The sequence below is a fragment of the Camelus ferus genome, chromosome 2 (genome assembly GCF_009834535.1).
Source record: "Camelus ferus isolate YT-003-E chromosome 2, BCGSAC_Cfer_1.0, whole genome shotgun sequence".
NCBI lineage: Eukaryota > Metazoa > Chordata > Mammalia > Artiodactyla > Camelidae > Camelus > Camelus ferus.
The window spans coordinates 108,755,774-108,776,301 of record NC_045697.1 but is presented as its reverse complement, the minus strand read 5'-3'; the positions used below and the strand labels follow the sequence as shown (position 1 = coordinate 108,776,301).

Here is a 20,528-nt window from a genome sequence, read left to right as displayed (position 1 = left end):
AAAGGAGGCCTCTGATTGCCAAGAATCAGGACCATCTGACTATGCAGCGGACCTCTACACAGTGGTTTGCTGCTCAGTGGTTTTCCCATTGAAAAAGGTGCAATGGGGCTGCGCTCTCCATTCGCTGGGACATTATTGCCTCCTTTCTCTGGGTGCATTGGACTCCCTGCCAAACAAAACAGAGCTTGAGCTGGGGCATTGGGCCCTAATTCTTGCCACATGTTCATTTGGAGTCTGATCAGCATTAGAGCCATTTTGCAAACTGTTACCTGGCTCATCTTGACTAACAGCAGGCTTGTTGAAAGCTTCACTACTTTGATAATGTGAAATCCAGAACACTGGGCATGAATTTAACCCCAGGACTGGGCAATCCAGAGTAAGACCTAGTCATTTATTCAATAAATATGTACAGGGTGTTTACCAGGTATCGTGCAAGTGGGATGGGAGGGGGGAATACCACGTTGAACAAGGCAGATATGATCCCCGCACTTTGGGAGCTGTGGCCCAGTGGAAGAGACAGATAAAAAAGAATGACACAGAGGAACTGATCAATGACAGGTGGTGGCAGATGCTATGAAGAAGCAAGCAAGGTACTGAGCCGGAAACAGCAGGAAAGATGAGCCCTACATCAAACAGAGGAGGTGGGGGAGGCCTCTCTGAGTTTAAGGTGATGTAACCAGGCAAAGGGCTGTGTGCCCGCAGTACAGGAAGTCAAACTCTGAGAGTGGGTTTGCAGCAAAGGAAAGGTTTGTTGCAGGGCGCCACACAAGGGAGTGGGAGACAAGCCTCAGATCCACTCCAACTTGGTCTTTGAGTTGGGGATGTTCTTAACAGAGAAGAACAGAGAAGCTGGGATTAATCATCTTGTGACATTTGTGTGACATTTCTTAATCATGGTTTGGTGAGTCGGGATGTCTCTGGTTTATGATTCCCTGGCCAGGTGGTCCATGGCTGGGGGTCTGTGAGCGCATCTTGCCCCGGAGAGACAACTTGAGTTTGTGTAATAGTGATACCTACAGCAGCAATTTTAGTACACGAACGATGTTATCGACAAGCAGCAATTTTAGTCCTCCGATTCTGGTTAGTGAGTGTTCAGTTAGGATTGAGGTCAGACGGGACAAGAAAGAGAATAAAGTTTTGGATAGAGAGATGAATCATAACCTCGGTAGGGGAATTCGGTTTTAGAGGGACTCGCTTTCACTGAGACTGGAAGGTGTGAGGGATTCAGCCACGCAAAGAGTAGGGGTTAGAGGAGTGGTCCGAGTGGAGCCTGTGACAGATACCCCACATCCTACTCTGGGACAAAGGGACAGTGTCACGCTGTTTGGTTTGGAGTGTCACAAGCAGATGAAGCAGCAGTGGTTTGAACCGGGATACCTGGGGGTCCAGGAACAAGCATTCTTGTCAACTCCTCCTTTGTCCCCCTTACCACTGTTTTCCTCTTCATATGGATAAAGACAGCCCAGAGGGATGGACATCTGATGTGAAGTGTGTGCTCTCAGAGGACCCCGATATCTAAAAGAAACAGATTTCATGGTGATGGCACCTCATTTCAACATAGCAATCTGCAGTTGTTAACTTAGAGGTTAATTATGGTTCCTTTAAAAACCTCATCTACTTAAAGTCATTGCCTCTCTCTGTAGAGATTTCAGCTATTGTTGAAATGAAAAGTTGTTACAGACTACGCAAGCTAACGTGACTTTTATGTTTACTCTCTCTTAGGTGAACTGGGAAATGAAAACTTGAAAGTGTAAGTTCCCCTACTGCATCCATTCCAGCTCAGGGTGGACGATGGTGTCGAGGATGTCCGGGGATAAGCAGATTAGAGAACCAGCTTTTCAACAGTTTTGGTTCAGACACTCCTCGTGGGGACCTCCCGCTTCCCCGGCCCCAGGACATGTGCCGGAGGATATGCGAGAGCCCCCACCTCAGCCCAGCAGGGGATCTGAGTAGAAGAGAAGATCCTCTGTTCAGAAAAGAACCTTTTTCTGACTGTGGCCAATTCCAAATGCATGGTTGGTTAAATATTTCTGACCCTGGGCATATTTCAAGGACATTGATTCATTTATTCTGATTTAAAAAATTTTTTATTCTTATTTTTTATTGAAGTGTAGTCGATTTACAATGTTAGTGTCAGGTGTACAGCAAATCAGTTCAGTTATACATATACATACATAATACATACATATATTTTGTTTCTTTTCCATTACGGATCATTACAAGAAATTGAATATAGTTCCCTGTGTTATACAGTAGGTCCTTGTTGCTTATTTTATGTACAGTAATGTCTTGTTAAAATTTTTTATCACCAGGGAAGATACTTTGGCTGGTATTAAGGGAGGAGAGCGAGAAGACTGAAGTCTGTAGGTTGAGAAGCAGTGCATCATAGGGGCTGGGGGCAGGAAGCGAGGTGGAGGGGAGAGAGGGAGAGAGGATTCCGCCCAGAGGGGTGGTCTGGGGTGATGTCACCACCAAGTCAGCCCCGCCCTTGCTTGTTTGGACACCAGACTGGCTTCCTCCGCACAGGCTAGCGCATAGGCAGCCCTTCAGAGCTGGGGGTCCCCGCCCCCACCTCCCTCTCCGGCAGCCCGGGGCTGCTTCACCTAATGGTGCGCGCCCAGCCCTGGCAGGGGGGAAGCCCCCCGATTTCTGAAAGCAAGGGTTCCATTTCTTCAAAGCAGGAAATCCAGGAACAAAGGGAGAGGTGATGAAAGTAGCCTGTTTACAGTGGTGTCTTGACCTGGGGCACTGATGAAAAACCCCAAAAGAAAGGGAAGTGAAATTAAGCAAGGCTAAAATGCTAAATGTAGCAACTCCCTGGAGGGGGCTTGCAGAGGAAGCCTTGTAGGCTCGGCTGGTACCTTCAGGGGATCAGAGTCTGGATTCCCTTTCAGCCTGGTCCTGGTATGTGCTCTCTACATGTTTAGATCAGTGACGGTTGAAGGTTTACTTTAGTTTTCGCCTTTTTTCCTGTTAAGAGTTGGTACACTTGAACAGGCAAACCCCTGCTCACCCAGGCTACCCTGGAGGATCAGATACGGAATCAAGTTCATCTTCCCCAGAGTCCACGGTCCACATCCTAGGCTCTCCTCAAATGAAATTAAGCACACCACACGTGTTGGTTTTGTTTCGTGTTTTTTTGTTTTTTGGTTTTTTTTCCAACAAGCTTTTTACTTTCTCTCTCTAGACCTATTTTTGAGGAAGACACACCCTCTGTCATGGAAATAGAAATGGAAGAGCTTGATAAGTGGATGAACAGCATGAATAGAAATGGTATGTGGGGTGTAATAATCTAGTTTTTTCTGTTCTCTCTGATAAGAGAAAGCTGCAAAAGCTTTATAACCGTGCGGTAAATCCTGGCGTGGGACCGGGTGAACCCACCCGCGTTACATCAGGCACATGCAGACAGTAACCTTGGGTCTGACCACCCTTAACTATTCATTTTAATTATTGTATCAATTGTCACTTGTTTTTATTTTTGTGCACATTTTTCACATGATCTTTTTCGAGAAGAAAATGGTCGTTTTTTCAAGCAAGGAAATCTCTTGAGACCAAGCTATCTGGGAAAAGTTAGCATCTGGTTTTACCTGGTGTCTTATAGAATTTAGACATCTGTGATTTTAATCTGTATACAAATATAAAACTTCCTCAAATATAATTTACATCGATCTGTGCTGTCCAATAGACACTAGTCATATGTGTCTGCTTCACTTAAAATTTTAAAAATTAAATAAAATTAATTTTGTTCCTTAGTCACTCCAGTCACATTTTGAAGACTCAGTAGCCACCTGTAGCTAACGGCTATTTTAGCATAAAGTGACGATCTAGAACATTCCAGTCACTGTAGAAAGTCCTATTGGACAGCACTAATAGAGATAGTGATATAAATATCCAACTATTACTTACTTTCCAGCTGATACCTGGTAGTAATTATAGTATATATTCCTTACTTTTCATTAAATCAATATTTGGACTTTAAAATGATGATAGCTGTTTTTTCTTTTTTTAATTCCTTTAAAAAATCAATAAATTATTTTAATGCTCATGTTAAATTAATACAATCCACTATTTATATTATTACATCACATGTATTTTTAATATTTATCTTAAAAAATACCCCAGGGTCTGTCAGATTCAACAATCTACAATGGAATTCTCAAATCTAGATACTTGTTATTAGAAATTATTGTATTATTCCAATATATACAATTGTGTATTAGTAATATTAGAACCACTTAACTAACTTGTACAATTTTGAACAGTTTTTCATAGTCCAATATTGATGGAAGAATGGCTCTGTAAAGCATTTGCAGATTGGGGTGGGTCATTGAGGTAATCCTTAAAGTAGTTTCATTTTGTTGTTTTTAGTTTATAAAAGTAATATACAAACACAGTAGAATTTGGAAACTGCAAAAAAAAAAAAAAAAGTGGAATGAGGAAAAAAAATCCATCACCCAGAAACAATCTCTCTTAATATTTTGGTATATTTCCTTTTGTGGCTGAGGTCATTGTAATACAAAATCGTGATCCTGTTACACTCACTAAAATCAGAAATCTGGAAAAAGCCATTTCTATTTGACAACTAAAGCAGAGAGTTGTTTTGATGCATAGGTGATTGATCCAATGGATTTTTTTCCCCTTTAAAAACAGCAGTAGTTGGGGGGAGAGTACAGCTCAAGTGGTAGAGCACATGCTTAGCATGCACGAGGTCCTGGGTTCAATCCCCAGTACCTCCCTCAAAAATAAATAAACCTAATTACCTTCCCTCCTCACCCAAATAAAATATTTAAGCAATACAATAATAAATAAGTAAAATATTAAAAAAAAGAAGAAAACCAGCAGAAGTGTCATAAGAGAGAATTCTGATGACCTTAAGAAGGTCAATTGTTCCCCACTTTGCCTGCTCCTTTCCCATCGTGCCTCCTGACCGAAGTCATTCTGCAGGCACATCAGGACCGCAGGTGAGGCTGTTTTATTCCAGCATCCACCCTGAGCCATGCAGATTCCAGTCTTTGGAGCCACAGTGGGGTTCTTCAGGGACTGAATAACCAAGCAGTGATGAATTGTGCCCTTTCCAACGGAGCCAGAGACACGTTGAAGTCTTGTATCTGTGCTATTAGTACATTTTCCATTTCAAGAGCCTTGCCATCATTAATCTTTTAACCTCCGGAGCTCCCTGGTGAGGCCATTTCTGTCCAAGTAACCACACGATCAGAGAAATGTGATGCTCAACTGTGTGAGTTTTGTGGATAGAAAATAGAATTTCAGTAACTAACAGTAAGCTTGTTTTGTTCTGTCCTAGCCGACTATGAATGTTTACCTACCTTAGAGGAAGAAAAGGAACCAAACCAAAACCACCCAAGGTACTTCTAATTTCTACCACAGATTATATGTGTGTGTTGGGGGAGATCAGAGACCACAGTCAAGGACTTTTGCCCACCTTCTCTGTGCCTGTAAATTTTATGTGACAGTTTACATGGGAGTATATTGGTGTAGTGTGGAGGAAACAGTGTGAGTTATGGAAGATAGAAAAGTACAAAGTAAATATCCAAGTGGCCCTTTATCTTTAGAAATAAATTCGTACTGACATTTTCTTGCCCTTCTAAAGAGACACTGTTGAGTTGGCTTCTGTTTCAGTCCTAATACTTTCTGATTATAACAAACTCTGGGTTTGTATACCTTGGATGAATAGATGTTTGGTAAGGAAAATAGAGGAAGGTGACAGTCTCAAAGGGGAAACTGTAAGTAAGAATGAGTACAATGAACATGTAAAAATCAAGACAAAAGGAAACCCCGCCTGGATTGGAGTGTTCTAGGAGAGAAGTTAAATGAGAATTTAAAAAACCCATATTACATTCCACCACTAGGTGGCTCTGCTTGATAGAAAATTTCAGTGCACCCGGGGTAGGCGTGTCTTTCAGCACTCCATAACCCAGTTTAAATTCCAAAATCTTTTGTGAGGATAGAAATGACCCTGTTTGAGTGGTTTTGATCAGAGAATTCTTTGGTCAGGACGTGGGATGTGCTCGCAGGAAACAGGATAGATGATTCAGCAAGTCGGGGACTTGTTCCCCAGAGCGCCTCTGTGATTTGGCCGAGGGGTTGGGATGGGGGGTGAGCACTGGATTGTTGATGGAGTGACTCAGAGATGACCAGCCAGCAGGGAACTTGACTGAGCCCATGACTGAGATGTTACACTCCTATCAGGATAAACAGAATAAACTTTCAGAGCAGGATTGATACCACTCACCGGCTCTCCCTCCAGGTTAACCAGAGGTCCTGTGCCAGTCACCTTAAATGCATCCAGAGGGCAGTCACTCGTCATAAACAGTTTCTGAAGCCAGAGCATTGCAGGGAAATACTGATTACTAGACGGTGACTGAGGCAGTCAGAGGTTTGTCTTCCGGACCCTCATTCTGCTTCTTTCCCTAAACCTCACCTAAGAAGTCATGCCACCGCAATCTTTCTGAGGCAAACCTCCTCTCTGCTGCAGAAATCTCCATCTTGTTGTCGATATCAGTCATTGTCACCTCTGCAGGTGTTTGCATGTTAAAATTCATCACTGGTTCAGAGAAAAGTCTATGCTATTTAAATGAGATAGCGGATATTAACAAGCAGACGAAGGGAAAAGATGCTAGTGGCTGTATCACAAAGGACATTACAAAGGAATCTTTTCCTTTCATTTTTCACCTAAAAACGAACATTTATGTATGTCTAGAATAGGGCTAAGATCACCACCAAAATCTTATAAATACCTTATTACTGTGTCTGTGATGGGCACCATCAAAAGATGTGTAATGTCAGTGGATTTTATATACCTGCCTCTTATTCTTTGAAATTGTTAGCAACATAGGAGAAGCTTAATGTTAGAGAATTGTATGGTGGTGAAAGCTTCTTAGAAATCGTATTTTTGAAATATTGAGAGGTTGGTCTTTGAAATAAGCTCAAGCACATTTCTGTGCATAAGGCAAAAAGCTTTAACCTATTTGGAAAGCTGCTTTATGCTAAATTATTATTTTTAAAGGGAATGCCTACATTCTTCTGTTGGTCCAGAACTATCTGGTTTTAACTCAAGGACAACTGTCAGGCCTTCCCCTCACTCCCTCTCGGTGAAGCCATGGTTCTAGAACCAAGAATGGCAAGTCCCTAGCCTTTGGTGCCAAACATACTATCTGATTACTTCAAGGGGTATCACGATATTGCAAAACAAATTTAATTTTTATTCACCAAAAACTCAGAAAAGTACAAAGCACTTGGAACAAAGCCTGGTACAGAATTGACTCTTCAATAAATATTGGTTACTATTTTTATTAAAAAGTTAGAATTGATGTACATAAACACATTGCCGTTTGGGCTCATGAACTTATGTCTTAAAGTCCAGGCACATCTGTTTCGGTAGGTGGGGCATTATTTTTGCCCCTGGTTTCCCTGGGAATTTCTTTCTGGAGCTCGCCTGTCCTGAGAAATCATGAATGTTTCATCTCCTAGGAATGATTGGAGACTTCCGGTTCCCCATCCATTATCAGCATAGACCCATTAATGTTGTTGATTTCAGAATAAGTCCTCTTAGCAGTTTGGAGTTTTTGAAAGAGTATATAGTTTAGATAATCTTTCTTTTCTGTCATGAATTTATTTATATTACTTCCTCCTATTGTGTTAATGACATTGATAGTTGATGAAACATTTACTTTGAATATCTAATCCAGGACAGAAAGAAGACATTTTTTTCTCTTGAAAAGCTTGTGAATCATTAGAGATACAGGTGGAGAGAGCATTGGTGACTGGGCTTAGAATCAGACTAGTTTTAAGACCTGACTTGGACAGTCGTTTGTTCTTTATCCAAAGACAAGTCACTTTAACTCTATGAGCTCCAGTTTCCTGGTCTTGAAAAATGGAAATAATGCCACCTGCTCTGCTAGTTTCACTGGATAAGAGATAAGATAAGAGGAAAAAAACCACTTTGTAAGTTTTGAAGCGCCACGCAATGAAACTGATTCTTTCATAGTTCTCCCCATCCTCTCCAATTGGCTTTAAAAGAAAAAAAAAAGGTATCATATTTTAGAAAAGTTTTAGGTTCTCAGCAAAATTGAGCAGAAAGTACAGAGAAGTCCCATATACCCCTTGTCCTGGCATGCACCGCCTTCCCCACTGTTGACATCTCCAAACAGGAGATGGGGAATTTGTTTCAGTCAGTTAACCTATTTTGACACATCATTCTCCCCAAAGCTCCCAGTACACAGGTGACTCTAATGCTTCCGAAAGTATATAGCCATCGCTGAAGATTGAACTTAGTGGAAAACACTTCCCCATTTTCCTGCTAATCTAAGCAAGAGGATGGGGAACAAAGAATTCTGGAATCCGTTTACAGGGTTCAGCCCTTCTTGATGCTAGAAAGACACCCTGATGTGGAGCCTCTGTGATACATAAAGTCCACAGGTGCTTCTGGGAAAAAAGGAGTTGATCTGGTCACCCTCCCACACTTAATGCATCATACTATGTGCCAAGGCTTCCACCCTTCAACCTTCTCTGGTTAGAGTCCATCATCTCAGGTCTTCCAGAACTTTCCCCACAGATCCCATTCGCCAGTGGGTGCTCATTACCTTGCCCTGTCCTCACTGAGTGGACATTTCCCTTGAGCTGTGAAGTCTAAAACTTAACACAGGATTTGAATAAGGGCCAGAGATACACAAAGTACTATGGGAAGTTTAAACTATGGGTTTTCAAGAAATCAGTAAGAAAAGGCAGCAAAGGAACTGCAGGGGAGGGGGAGTTCTATATTCTTATTTGCCACCTTAGCATTTCCCCCTATAATCCATACCTGTCATGTGCCAGGCAATGCGCAGGTGCTGGGAATAGTGTCCGTGGGGCAGCGTCCAAGGGGTGCGGCAGTGTGGAGGCAGAGCCGCCCTGGCATCGAACAGAATTCCATCACTGACGTTGTTCAGCACGGCCACGGCACAGTGATAACAGAAACCAGATCCACTGAGTTGGTTTTATTATTGTTTAAATTCTCTGTGAAGAATTCACTCCCTTCTGGTCTGCCCCCACCCTTATAATACCTTCTCGAATGCCGGTTGATAGTGGCAAAAACAAGATGGAATTGCTTTCATCAGGGTGCTCACAGTCTAGGCAGCCTCTTCCTTCTTCCTGAGGCCTTTGGAACTAGATGATTTCCTGAAAGCTTGGTGTTCCTGCCTCTGCAAGCTTCAGTGAATAACCACAGACAAGGAACTGCAAATATTAGCCAAGCGTCTTTCCCTTTCTGCCTGTTGGCCACAGTGATGATTTTACGTTAAGTAATAGCATTGGGAAAGATTAGGGGAGAATTAGATTTGGTTTCATCCAAGTAGATTTATAATTTTGCAAGTACAGTGACGACAACAACAATAATAAAACGTTTATTGTACATGCCAGAAGTCTAGGTACTGTTACCTAGGAATTAACTAAGTCAGAGAGGGTAAGGAACCATAGATCTGTTCTGGTTTTGTAATAATTCTATTGTTCATTTTATGATTCACTTCTGAGCTCATGATATTCTAAAAAGAGGATCACTTCAGTGTTTCTCAGGAAAATCCAGGTTAGTTTAATAAAGAATGTTGTGAATTTCTTCCTGTTTCTTCCTTTCTCTTTGTCTTTTTTGGGGGAAAGTGCAGTTTTAAAAAACTTATTTATTGAGCATTTAATGTGTGCTTGGCATTGTCTACATCGTGCCAGGACAACCAGCTAAAAGTGAAATAATCCATCTGTGTAAACCTAGAACTCAGAGAGGTTAAGTGATTTGTCCAGGTTCACACAGCAAGTTTATGATGAGTTGTGATGAAACTCAGTCTAGAGGAGAGTTTGTTTTAAAATTGCATTTCATTTTCTTTTATTGATTAGTTAAAAAAAGAGATAGTCCATAAATTAAAAGACACCTTAGAGATCTCAAAAAAGAACACTTAGCAGCAAGACAGCTGGCTACCATGAGGCTAAGCTATTTGGTGGCTGGTGTGTCCACCACCTGTGCAGTCATTGACAAGACGGAACCATTAATTGCAAGAAAACAGCGGTTTTGTGGGAACTATTTTGGCCTCTCCGAGCACGTAAATCTCTGTGGCCACTTCCAATTACTTCATGAGTTTCTCTCCTCTTTTTCTTTCTAGTCCCTCAAGTCATTTAAAAGTCAACAAGTATTAAATATTGAGTATGTTCAGTGCCAACTGATTTCCCTCAAATCTGAGCTAAGTATTATGAGGATGATAAAGTAACAGTTTCTAATCCTGCAGGATGGTAACCTCAAATGAGATTGTTAATAGGCAGGGGTGTGTGTGTGTGTGTGTGTGTGTGTGTGTGTGTGTTTAGTGGGTGAAAGAAGAAGTACTCAGTTTAATAAACCACAGCATTGCTTGAATAGTGGCCCAGATTATGTCTACACTGTGGGCATGATCTATGTGTCTTGGACCAATTCTAGGCCTGGCTCTCATGTTAGCCAGATGCGCATCTCTTTAATTCCACTCGGGCCAGGCCTCTTACGGGAAGAAGGGACATTATATTGATGAAGAGGAAAGGAGCATGATCTAGCTGTTACTTGACTTTGTGCTACATTGAACGCTGCCCTCCCCTGAAGCCAAGTGAGAGAGCCTCATAGCGCAAGCCAGGTTTAGCATAGGTTTATTGCATTTTCAGGGACCGGCAACACTCGCTGCGGTCATAACGGGGGATTGTTACAAGATAAACTAGTCAGAAGAACAAAAGTGGCTTCTCTAGATCCTGACAGCAACAAGGGGCAGGTATGAAACCAGGCGTTAGAATTACACCTCCTTATTTAACTGGTAGCATTGCAATTAATTGCTTTCGTAAAAATAATCAGATGATACTTTTTCATCAGTTCAATTTGTTTTTACAGTTTGTAGCTCCTGGGACTATACAGCTTAAAGCTGTCCCACATTCTTAAAATACCTATATAACACTCCGAGAAGTACTCTCGAATGCCGCTGTCACAGAGAAGTTACTAAAACCGTCCGAATTAACATCAAGGCAAGCGACAGGGGTTTGAGGTTTGAAGCGGGATCACTTGTTTTATTTGTTGCAAGTCTGTGGCAGTTTGCCAAGATGTTTTTCACGGAGAACTCAAGGATTTGCAAGAGCTGAAGTTGTCTGGGCTGATTTGATCATTTCACAGAGATGATAAATAGCCATGAAGACAGCAGGGAACACATCTAACTAAATAAAGGAACGTGCATGGGAGAGACTTATGCCTCGGGGCTCGGGGGTGGGTGGTGGGACGGATCCCAGGTTGCTGACTTGCTGACAGGCCTGATGGTCACCACACCACTGGTGGAAATTGCCTGTGAGAGTTGCAACACTAGAGATGACCTGATGTCCCACAGCTGAAGCCACTGTACCCACGTTAGGAACATTTCTAATGTGGCGAGGGGCCTGGCACGTCCTCACGGTGCACAGACTTAGAAGCACGTAAGCTACACGGGTGAGCGCCATGTGTGAGGTCCTGGGCTCTTTGATGTTCTCAGCGAACGGGTTCCCTGGACAGGGTGGACAGGGTCACAGGCTGAGCCTTCAAAATGCTTGCAGAGTTCTAAACAAAGCACATTGAAGTACATTGGCCTCAGAAACTGAAGGTTTGTTTTGGAAGATGGTTTCTTAAAGCTTTTGGATGTTTGAAGCAATGTATACGCTTGTGTTTAACCGACAAACATTTGCTAGTGTAGAAACTGCATGATCACAACGCACATTCATGTTCTGTAGCGCAGTGCTTTCCCTCTGTTTTCTCATTTATCCTGTCCGACAGCCTGCTAAGGTACATGGTAGTATTATGTATGTTTTGCAGATGAGACGAGAACAGAAAATTTGGGGTCAGAAAGGTTAACTTGCTCAAGGGCACACAGCCAGGAAGTGGCTGAGCCCTGATTCAAGCCCCTGCCACCTGATCCTGGGCTAGAAAAGCCACTGTTGGCACAAACCATCATCAGCACGACCATAAAAACAGCCCGAGAAATGATGAAATACCCAGGCCTAAACTTCATCAAAAATGTTCGGGGTAACAGAAAAAGAAGTTGTTCAAGTTTTTATTGAGGGACCTAACAGATTTAACAAATGGGGAGGGACATACTGCATTCCTGGATGAAAGACTCAATCGTGTAAAAAATGATCATTTTAAATTCAACTCAGTCTCTTAAAGATCCCAATGAACATTTCATCTAGAAGAAGAACTGCACAAATAGGGTATTTCTAAAAGAAGGGAAAAGAACAGTTGTGGGGGGGCAGGGGAGAGGGAGTTAGCAGGAAACATGCTCCAATAATTAAAACTGGGTACATCTAGAACCAAATAAGAAATATTAGTGAAACAGAATAGAATATTCAAAACAGACTCAAGTATATTAAACATTTAATATATTATAAAAGTAGCAATTCATAGCAAGTAGATTATTCAATAGTCTTACCAACTAACATTTGGAGGGAAAATTTAAAACTCTACCCGACACTTCAGATTAAAATAGACTCCAGATAAGTTTAAACGTGAAAAAGAAAGGAAAAATATAGATCAATATTATAAATTTAAGGTGAGGACTGGTTTAAAAGCATGACACACAGTCAAAAACCACGTCAGAAAAGGGTAGACAACATTAAAAACTCAAGTTTTCTGTACTTCAAAAAATACAGTAAATAAAATGAGGAGGAAAATGACAAACTGGGAGAAAGTATGTACAATATGAACGATGAACAAAAAAATTATTCTTAATACACAAATCAATAAACAAGATAATTGTCCCCTTTTAAATATGAACAAAGAATATTAATAAGCAAATCAGCAAAAGAAGAAATTTTAATTACCGATAGAGCTTGGAAAAAAACTTCAGTCTTCCTAGGTAACAACAGTAAAAAATAACCAAAGAAAAAGTTAAGGTAAATATTATTTTCACCTATTGAATTTACAAAAACTGAAAATAGTAATATCCAGTATTAGACAGGATGTGGGGGAAAGGATATTTCCCTGAAGGAAAGTGTCTGGAGAAGTAAATTTCAGAAAATTTCTAGGGAAGGGGGGTAATTTGACATTTGACTGGCCCAGCTTTAAAACTACATGTATTTTAACCCAGCAATTCCTTTTCTAGATACTTATGTAAAGGTAAGACCTGGAAGCATGCAAAGATGTAGCAATTTTTATAATAAATAGAAATTTTAAATTGGAAATAGCCTAAATGTTTAACAAGGATGTGGCTAAAAAAGAAATTTTTTTTGGTCTAGTGAGACAATGGAATGCTATACTAGAAAGATACGGTATATTTATTAACAAGAAAAGATGTCTCTATATGAATGAGAATAAGAAAAACAGGTTATAGCACTATACACATAAGATGATTCCATCTTTATACAGAAAGAATACGTATCATTATTGCAGGAAAAAAAGTTTGGGGGAATAAATACCAAAATATTAACTTGTAGTGAGACTGTTAATAGTTTTGTTTTGCTTGTTTGTATTTTCTATTTTTTCAACAACGAATATGGATTGGCTTTTATCATAATTAATTTTAAAACTCACTTCTGTTACAACTGCTAGACACAGATCAGGGTTGTGGACAAAAGTCCACTTGCCACTCTGCCTTGTATTTTAGTCGGCTTGGAGTAGCGGAAATGTCAAGATAAGGCCACAAAAGGAAAACATGCAATTCAGAGACTTATGCTCTGTAGAGATGAACTCCTGGATTGTGGAAATATTATTTTGCTACCACCCAATTTCCAAGAGATGAAGCCTCCTAGCCCAGTTTAAGAGTTGAACTGAAGTGAATTGGGTTGTTACGTCTACTTTTCAGATAAAGGATGTCTTAATTTTCAAACAGGTTTCCACTGAGTAAGTGTTGCTGCAGAAGTTGTCCTTTGTCCACATTTGCCTTCTTCCTTCTTCCCCGTTGACTGGCCCTCTGTGTCACAGCTTCCTCCCCATCTTTACAACACAGACACATAAACACACAATGTCTAGCTAACTAGCTAGTAAGTTGCTTCCGAGTCCTTCTGGAAACACCTAGTGTTTCACTGAGCGGGCGAGCACTTACTCAGAGACAGAGATCACTTGAAGGAGAGACATCCTAGAACTTGGGTGAAGGGACATAAAACTAAAAACAGAAGCCCCCGTGGGGTGGCGGGCAGGTGGGGGGTGTCGAGTGGTCAGCTTTCCTGGAGACTTAAGAGGAGGCATGGTCTCACTGGGGAAGAAACCGCAGAGCCAGATATGCGGCCCTGATAGCCAAGTTAGAAACGAAAGCAGAAATTAGCCAGCCAGCATGGTTCTGTCCAAATACCATGTCCATAATTTCTGTCTGCTCACACCCCGAGATGCCTGGGGACCGAATTCTAAATGACACTGAGTAGGCACCTCTGATCCTTTTGTGGATATGAACAAAATGTGCTTTTGACAACATGCCAGGACCACAAACTCCTGAGAGAAAATAATCCATGGAAATTTTTTAAAAAGGGGAAAAAAAGGCAGCCTGGCATCTATTTCACAGAGAATGGGATTAGATTTAATGAAAGGAGGAATCTCAGCTCCATCTGGTTCTCTCCATGTCAGCCCTGGGGAGGGAGCTGAGAACAAGAGTGAAGGATTATTTCTTGGCTTTCCTGGATTTCCTCCTCAGGGATCAAATATAAAATCCAAGCCGACCTTTGTTTTGGAAATTGTAACCTGGGCGCTGTTGGCTTCCTGATCGTTCATGCTCTCTTGAGTCACCCCCACAGCGGAGTGACCAGCTCTCAGTTGCTTCTGGAAATATATACTATTGTTCTGTTTTGGTTTTTTGTTTTTTTTTTTACAGTGATGCTGAATCCTAAAACTGAATGGTACTAACGTTTTCCAAGAGAAGCAGCCCCGGAGGAAGTCTGGAAGCCTGCTGGGCTTGTCAACAGAGGATGAAGAGGATACAAATTTAATTAATTTCCAATCAACGTAAACAGAAGAACTTTCTGCTGTTTCTTCCAATGCCCAGTGCATCACCTGTACTTGGAAGCAGGCATGGTTCGGAAATCCTAGGCCAAGGCCAGATGCCATCCATCACTGAGGGCGGAAGAGTCGTAAGATGCAGGCACCTTCCCTCAGGGGCTGTTCCCTCTGCTCAGCCAACCTCAGCTAACTGTCCCTTCATCCTGGCCACGCTAAGTCCTGGTTACCTTTCTGCTTCATTCCTTAGGGTGTGAATCAGGCAGCTGTCTTATCTCTGGTTTCCTTCTGGGTCACCTGATGACCTAAACTAGCTTTGGATTATTTCTTCTGATTAGTCAAGTCCTCGGATGGGTCATTGACGTTCACAGGAACTTTTCTCAAGGGGAGTTATGCCTTGGAAAAGGCAGCCAGCAAAGCAAGTCTTTCAATGTATCCCCCAGCCCAGGGGGTTGGTGAGCTCAGGTCTGCCTGCCAAGGAGACACAGGGAAAGAGCCCACCGTCCTGAGGGGATGTCGTCTGGTGACTTGTGGACCCCTAGAGGCCGGGTGATGGAGGAACAGGAATGTTCAATGAAAGAGCAACTGTCTTCCTTCTCAGCTAAAATCAGCTCCCTGTTCCCAATTCCCCACAGCTGTCGTCGCCACACCTCCCTCACATGTGATGCGTTGGTGTAGGGTGTGTGCACGTGGGCCTCCTCAGGTATCTTCTGTGTCTCTGAGGTTTTTAGGGTCATGGGGAACAAATAAAACAGGTACAGGATCTCTCTGTGCCAGTGGCAGTTACCCCTCCTCGGGCCCACGGTCTTTCCCACCGGCTGGGACAGGCCCCCCTTCCCCGTGTTCTCAACACAGCTCCCCAGGGGGCCACCAACGGCCCCGCAGAGATGACATTCTCTGTGATTTTTGTTGACATCCTTGTGCTAAAAGCAATGGAGCAAAATGCAGAAGGGCCCTGTTTATCACTCCAACACACGCAAAATCAATCTCCATTTAATCCTTAATTTTCCAATTCTGACCTTTAAAGCAATCTTGCAAATTGGGAGTCCTCAGCTCCTCCACGGCACCTGGTATTTTATTCCAGAAAAGAAACCGAGAATGGAAACTTTATTTTATGCCTCACATATGAACTGAAGGTGGGGGGGAGGGGAGGGGTTGAGGTTCACCAAACATTTGCTGCTGGATTCGGGGTCTTGTGTTTGAGAGGCTGCCTTAATGCATAATGAAAACCGTCCTCCGGCTTTTCAGAATTCCTTCACCAGCACTGGCCTTCTGAACGATGCCCATAATTTTAAAGGCAGAGTTCCAAGCCAGGGAGGTCTTTCCACCCCAATGAGAGAACCATCGGATTGTGTTTAACCATTGCTATTGTGTCATCCTGGGACTGCGCAGAGCTTTGGCAAAAGACAGGCTTCTTGGTATATAACCTCAACAGAGTTGTCTGCTGTATTCTCAGCAGCACATCCTAATATGGCATTTTTGCTTTCTTTGTTCTTTGGCATATTCACATTCAACTTGTGGTCCACGGTGACTCTCAGCTGCCTATGCCAAAATGGCCATTTTCCACATCATCCTGTCTGCCTGTTTTGTTACTTCAAGTTTGCGTCTCATCAACATTTTGACTCTCAGAAGAGTCTCTTCCTTCTCTTGGTTTCTTAAGATTTTAATCCAGCACTTAGGTCTGTAGACATCACCCAACCCTGTTGAGTAATGGACTTCAGCAGTTCAGAGACGTATGTGTGTTCTTGGAATCTCACTTTGATCAAGTGATATTTCATGATATGATAAAAGCGGTCTCATTTAGTATTTAAGGTAACTTCAATTTCCACAAGAAGTAAGCTTCAGCAAACGTCACTGAGTTTATATCTGAAAAATGTACTAACCTTTATAATGGCACCCTGTGCAAGGCACTTTAAAAAAGGATTTTATTCTGGCAAGATATATAACATTTGTGTGGGTCAGAACAGTCGAGGGGCAATACTAGCACTCTGTCCTTTTATTACTATCTGATCAAGAGGCATCATAGATTTATGGTCATTCTGAGAATTGTTTTTAAACCCAAACTTAACTTTTATGTTTCAGACTATGGTTAGTAAAAATCTTAATCATTTGCCCTGATTGGGTAGCCAATCAGAGCAAAGTCTGACTGTAGAATATTTTAAAGATGTGTAAGGTTTTATTGCATTTTTGTACCTATTAAGCAAACTAGGTTACAACGTTGCCTAGTTGAACTCCTCAGGAAACTTGTTTTAATAAAGGTGTGAAAATATCCGTCTTAACTCAGTGATGTGACTCCTCTCTCTGGGAAGGTCAGTGTTTTCCGCACACCGAGCACGCGACATGGATCAACCTTGATATCCACAGGGTGACTGCTGCTTTTGATCACCCTCGTGGCTCTAGCCATGTAAATGGGCGCTTTAAAAATGCTTTTGTCCATTCTTTTATTTTGGTTATTTAAACTATCAGTTTTCACCGTCTCTGGGAGAAGGCCCTTATGTTGAGTAAACATAAAGTGTAGACATTAATTTCAGCTTCTGTTAGAATTAGTACAAATTCTGAATATAGCGGAGTGATAAGATGTGGCTTCACACTGGGAAGACACGGCTGAAACTCTCATCGCGGGGAAAACATTGACATTTTCCTCCTGAATTAATTTTACACATGCTGCTTTTTCCCACTCAGGATGAATTCTGGGGTTTCCATTTAATATCTGCCATAAGCAGTCCAGAGTAGCTTATTCCTAGATTACATTTCATAAATCTTACAATAACCAGAAGATCACTGCATTTTAGTGTGAAGTGGACACAGTCAAATTGGTTATTAATAATTGCATAACCCGAACAGCCAATTGCCTGAATTATTTTTTTTGAACAGCTCTTAGACGTTGGCCTTGATACTGTCTTGTCTGGCACCCCAATTTTATTTTCCTCTTAGTCCTTTTGGGGATGGTTATTTGTAGATATCTGGTGGGTTTTTTTTTTTATTTGTTTTGCTTTTTGCCCTGTTACCTTTACTAAATAATATGTCATGTTCATGAGACAGCTAATCCGTACAATTACATAAAATAAAACTTTAAAAATCAACTCTAGAGATTCTCTGCACCCTTTTTGAAATAATATTTTAAGAAGTTAAATTCTTAACCCAACGTGCTTACAATAACATGAAGACTCTAATTTCATTAAAAATTATTGAATTAGATTAATTCTAATTAGGATTAGAAATACATGTTGAACTATTTAAGGACAACCACAGGTGGAGGACATCCTTTTGCAGTTGGACTCCAGGCGTAGAGGGCTCCGTCAATCATCCTCCTTAGCTCCCATCACAGGTCTTTGGTACGTTGTAAATAAATAATTGGGCTTTTTACAAAAAGCTTATTCTTTGCATTTTTCACTTCTTTGGTCTGCATGGAAAGGACCAAATTAATGATCTCTAGATACTATGAACAGTGAGCAATATCTTTTCCAGTATAAAGATCAGTTGAGAGCAATCACTGAATTACTCCACTTTAGGGGAAACCCCTGAAATTATAAACAACATATGGAACATATGAAAACTGCATGTATAATAAATGTCATCTTTCAAAAGAGCAGGAATTGTAGTTATTTAACAAGTTAAAAATAATCTGATAGGTCAGTAATAATTTAGTATGTGTGTATTTTGCTTTTAAAGTTGAAAGTGAGATTAATGTATAAAAAACACTGGGTTAGATGCTCTCATTTTACAAGCAATGTCAAGTATTTCCTCAGGGTGTCGGTGAGATCATCAGATGTCATTTTTATCACTTGGCTTTTGTCCCAGCAACATAAGTAAGCCTCATAAAAAATGGTCTCATTGCTACTGATTAGAACTGATTTGCAAACTGTCGAAGTTTTAAGACTGATTTTAAGACTGATTTCAGATTTTTTCTCCTACCTTCTATGCTGAGAATAATATATATAATACTATTTTTTCTTTATGACTTTGGCTTTATAAATGTCAGGTATATATATATATAAAGCTATAGATTATTCTATTCTCTTCTGCAGAGTTTTTTTTTTTAATAAAAATAAAGAAGTATATAAAAATTTGCGTGCCAGCTTGCCCATTCAGCAGTGATAGATTGAAAAGCACCCTAAATTTAATTGAAAAAGCACTACAAGATAGGAGGAAAGAATATCTTCCACATTAATTTCTGCATAATTAATGTCTGCCAATATTTAGAATAAACATTTATTTGAAAATAAGAGACTTGTTTACTAAAATGTTGATGACTAACAGTAAAGAAGTGAATTATGCATTTTTATAAAGGAAAAATCCTTTTAACTTAACTTCCATGACTCTTTAAAAGAAGGATTATTGCAGGGGAAGGTGTAGCTCCGTGGCAGAGCATGTGCTTAGCATGCACGAGGTTGTGGGTTTAATTCCTAGTACCTCCTCTAAAAATAAAAAGATAAACAAATAAGCCTAATTACTTCCCCCAAAAAAACAAATTTAAAAGGAAGGATTGTTAACCTTCATAACTGCATTCTTGATCCATATACCTCTTTAAAATAAAACAATGTCAATTCAAAAAGTTCTTAATAGAATTGAACCAGCTTTATACAAAATTGTCCAGACTAAAAATTAAGTGGATTATCTGCCTACCTAAAAGACACTATTACACACTCTTGTCTTTTTCCCTTCTGACAAAATATTTTTAAATTGAAGAATGAAATTTTAATTGTCTATGGGAATATAATTTTAAAAAATATTTTTAGTAAAAATGGAAAAATCTTAGAGATTAAACCTTCTCTTTTTCTTGATTACTCGCTTTTCTTTATGCCTTTAATTCTAATCTCATTTTCCACACCTTGACATTATAGCAGTTAGAACAAGGCTGACTGGCAGGTTCATAACATGTAGATAACATGAAGAATTCCTTCAACTAGGATGCATTCTTGCAGGTCACAAAAACTAATCACTACATTGACAAACGATGAGCAGAAGACTCCTCACGGCCCCAACTAAAGTAAAACCTGGTCGGTCGTGGCATCACTAAGCCTCTACGGTCTGTTACATTGGGTATTTCCTTTCTATTCTAACTGGGATGACTGAGCAATTAAAGTGGTGGGACAGCTCAGCCTGGAGCTGACTTGGCCCCAGAGCTCACACAATTTCCCAGAGGTAGGGAGACGATGCTAAGTGAGAATGATAATCCAACTAGCATTTATTATGTGTATCGGTTAAGAATTCAGTTCAGCCTCTAATGCTAGAGACAACATAAAATTGTTTTTTAACAAGATTGGTTTTTTCTCGCATATGAAGGAGGACAGAGGTAAGCTGGTATGGTAACTCCGTGGTCATGTGGGACCCCGGCTCCTGCTGACCCTCCCGCATGTCCAGTGGTGCAGAGCTTCCGTCCGCGGGGCTGCTTGATCCAAGGTGGTTGGTCCAGCTCCAGCATGGTATTCACAAGAAGGGGAGTGTGGGAACCAGTGGAGAGGGGAGCCTCCAAACTAGGTCAGCCACTTCCCCACCAGCCCAGTGAAGCCCCTCATCTTGCTGGCCAACCTTTCTGGAAGGCAGCAGGGAACTGTAGTCTCTATGGTTGGTACCTGTCACACCCACCGGTGAG

General features: G+C 41.1%; 1 protein-coding gene and 1 long non-coding RNA gene across 2 annotated transcripts in view; one reads left to right on the top strand and one right to left on the bottom strand.

Moving 5' to 3' along the window:
• The window catches only part of TMEM154 (transmembrane protein 154), a 43,363-nt gene extending 25,348 nt beyond the window's left edge, over positions 1–18,015 (top strand). Inside the window, exons 4-7 of the mRNA XM_014563831.2 lie at positions 1,723–1,750; positions 3,188–3,273; positions 5,303–5,363; positions 14,811–18,015. Coding sequence (XP_014419317.1) covers positions 1,723–1,750; positions 3,188–3,273; positions 5,303–5,363; positions 14,811–14,826 — 191 coding nt within the window. The 3' untranslated portion in view covers positions 14,827–18,015. The remainder of the gene's footprint in view (positions 1–1,722; positions 1,751–3,187; positions 3,274–5,302; positions 5,364–14,810) is intronic.
• On the bottom strand, positions 7,491–9,196 carry LOC116658963. Its single transcript, XR_004314190.1, has 3 exons — positions 9,060–9,196; positions 8,819–8,931; positions 7,491–8,028 (listed from the first exon to the last, which is right to left on the bottom strand). It is a non-coding gene; the product is annotated as an uncharacterized LOC116658963 (long non-coding RNA).
• Positions 18,016–20,528: the final 2,513 nt, after the last annotated feature.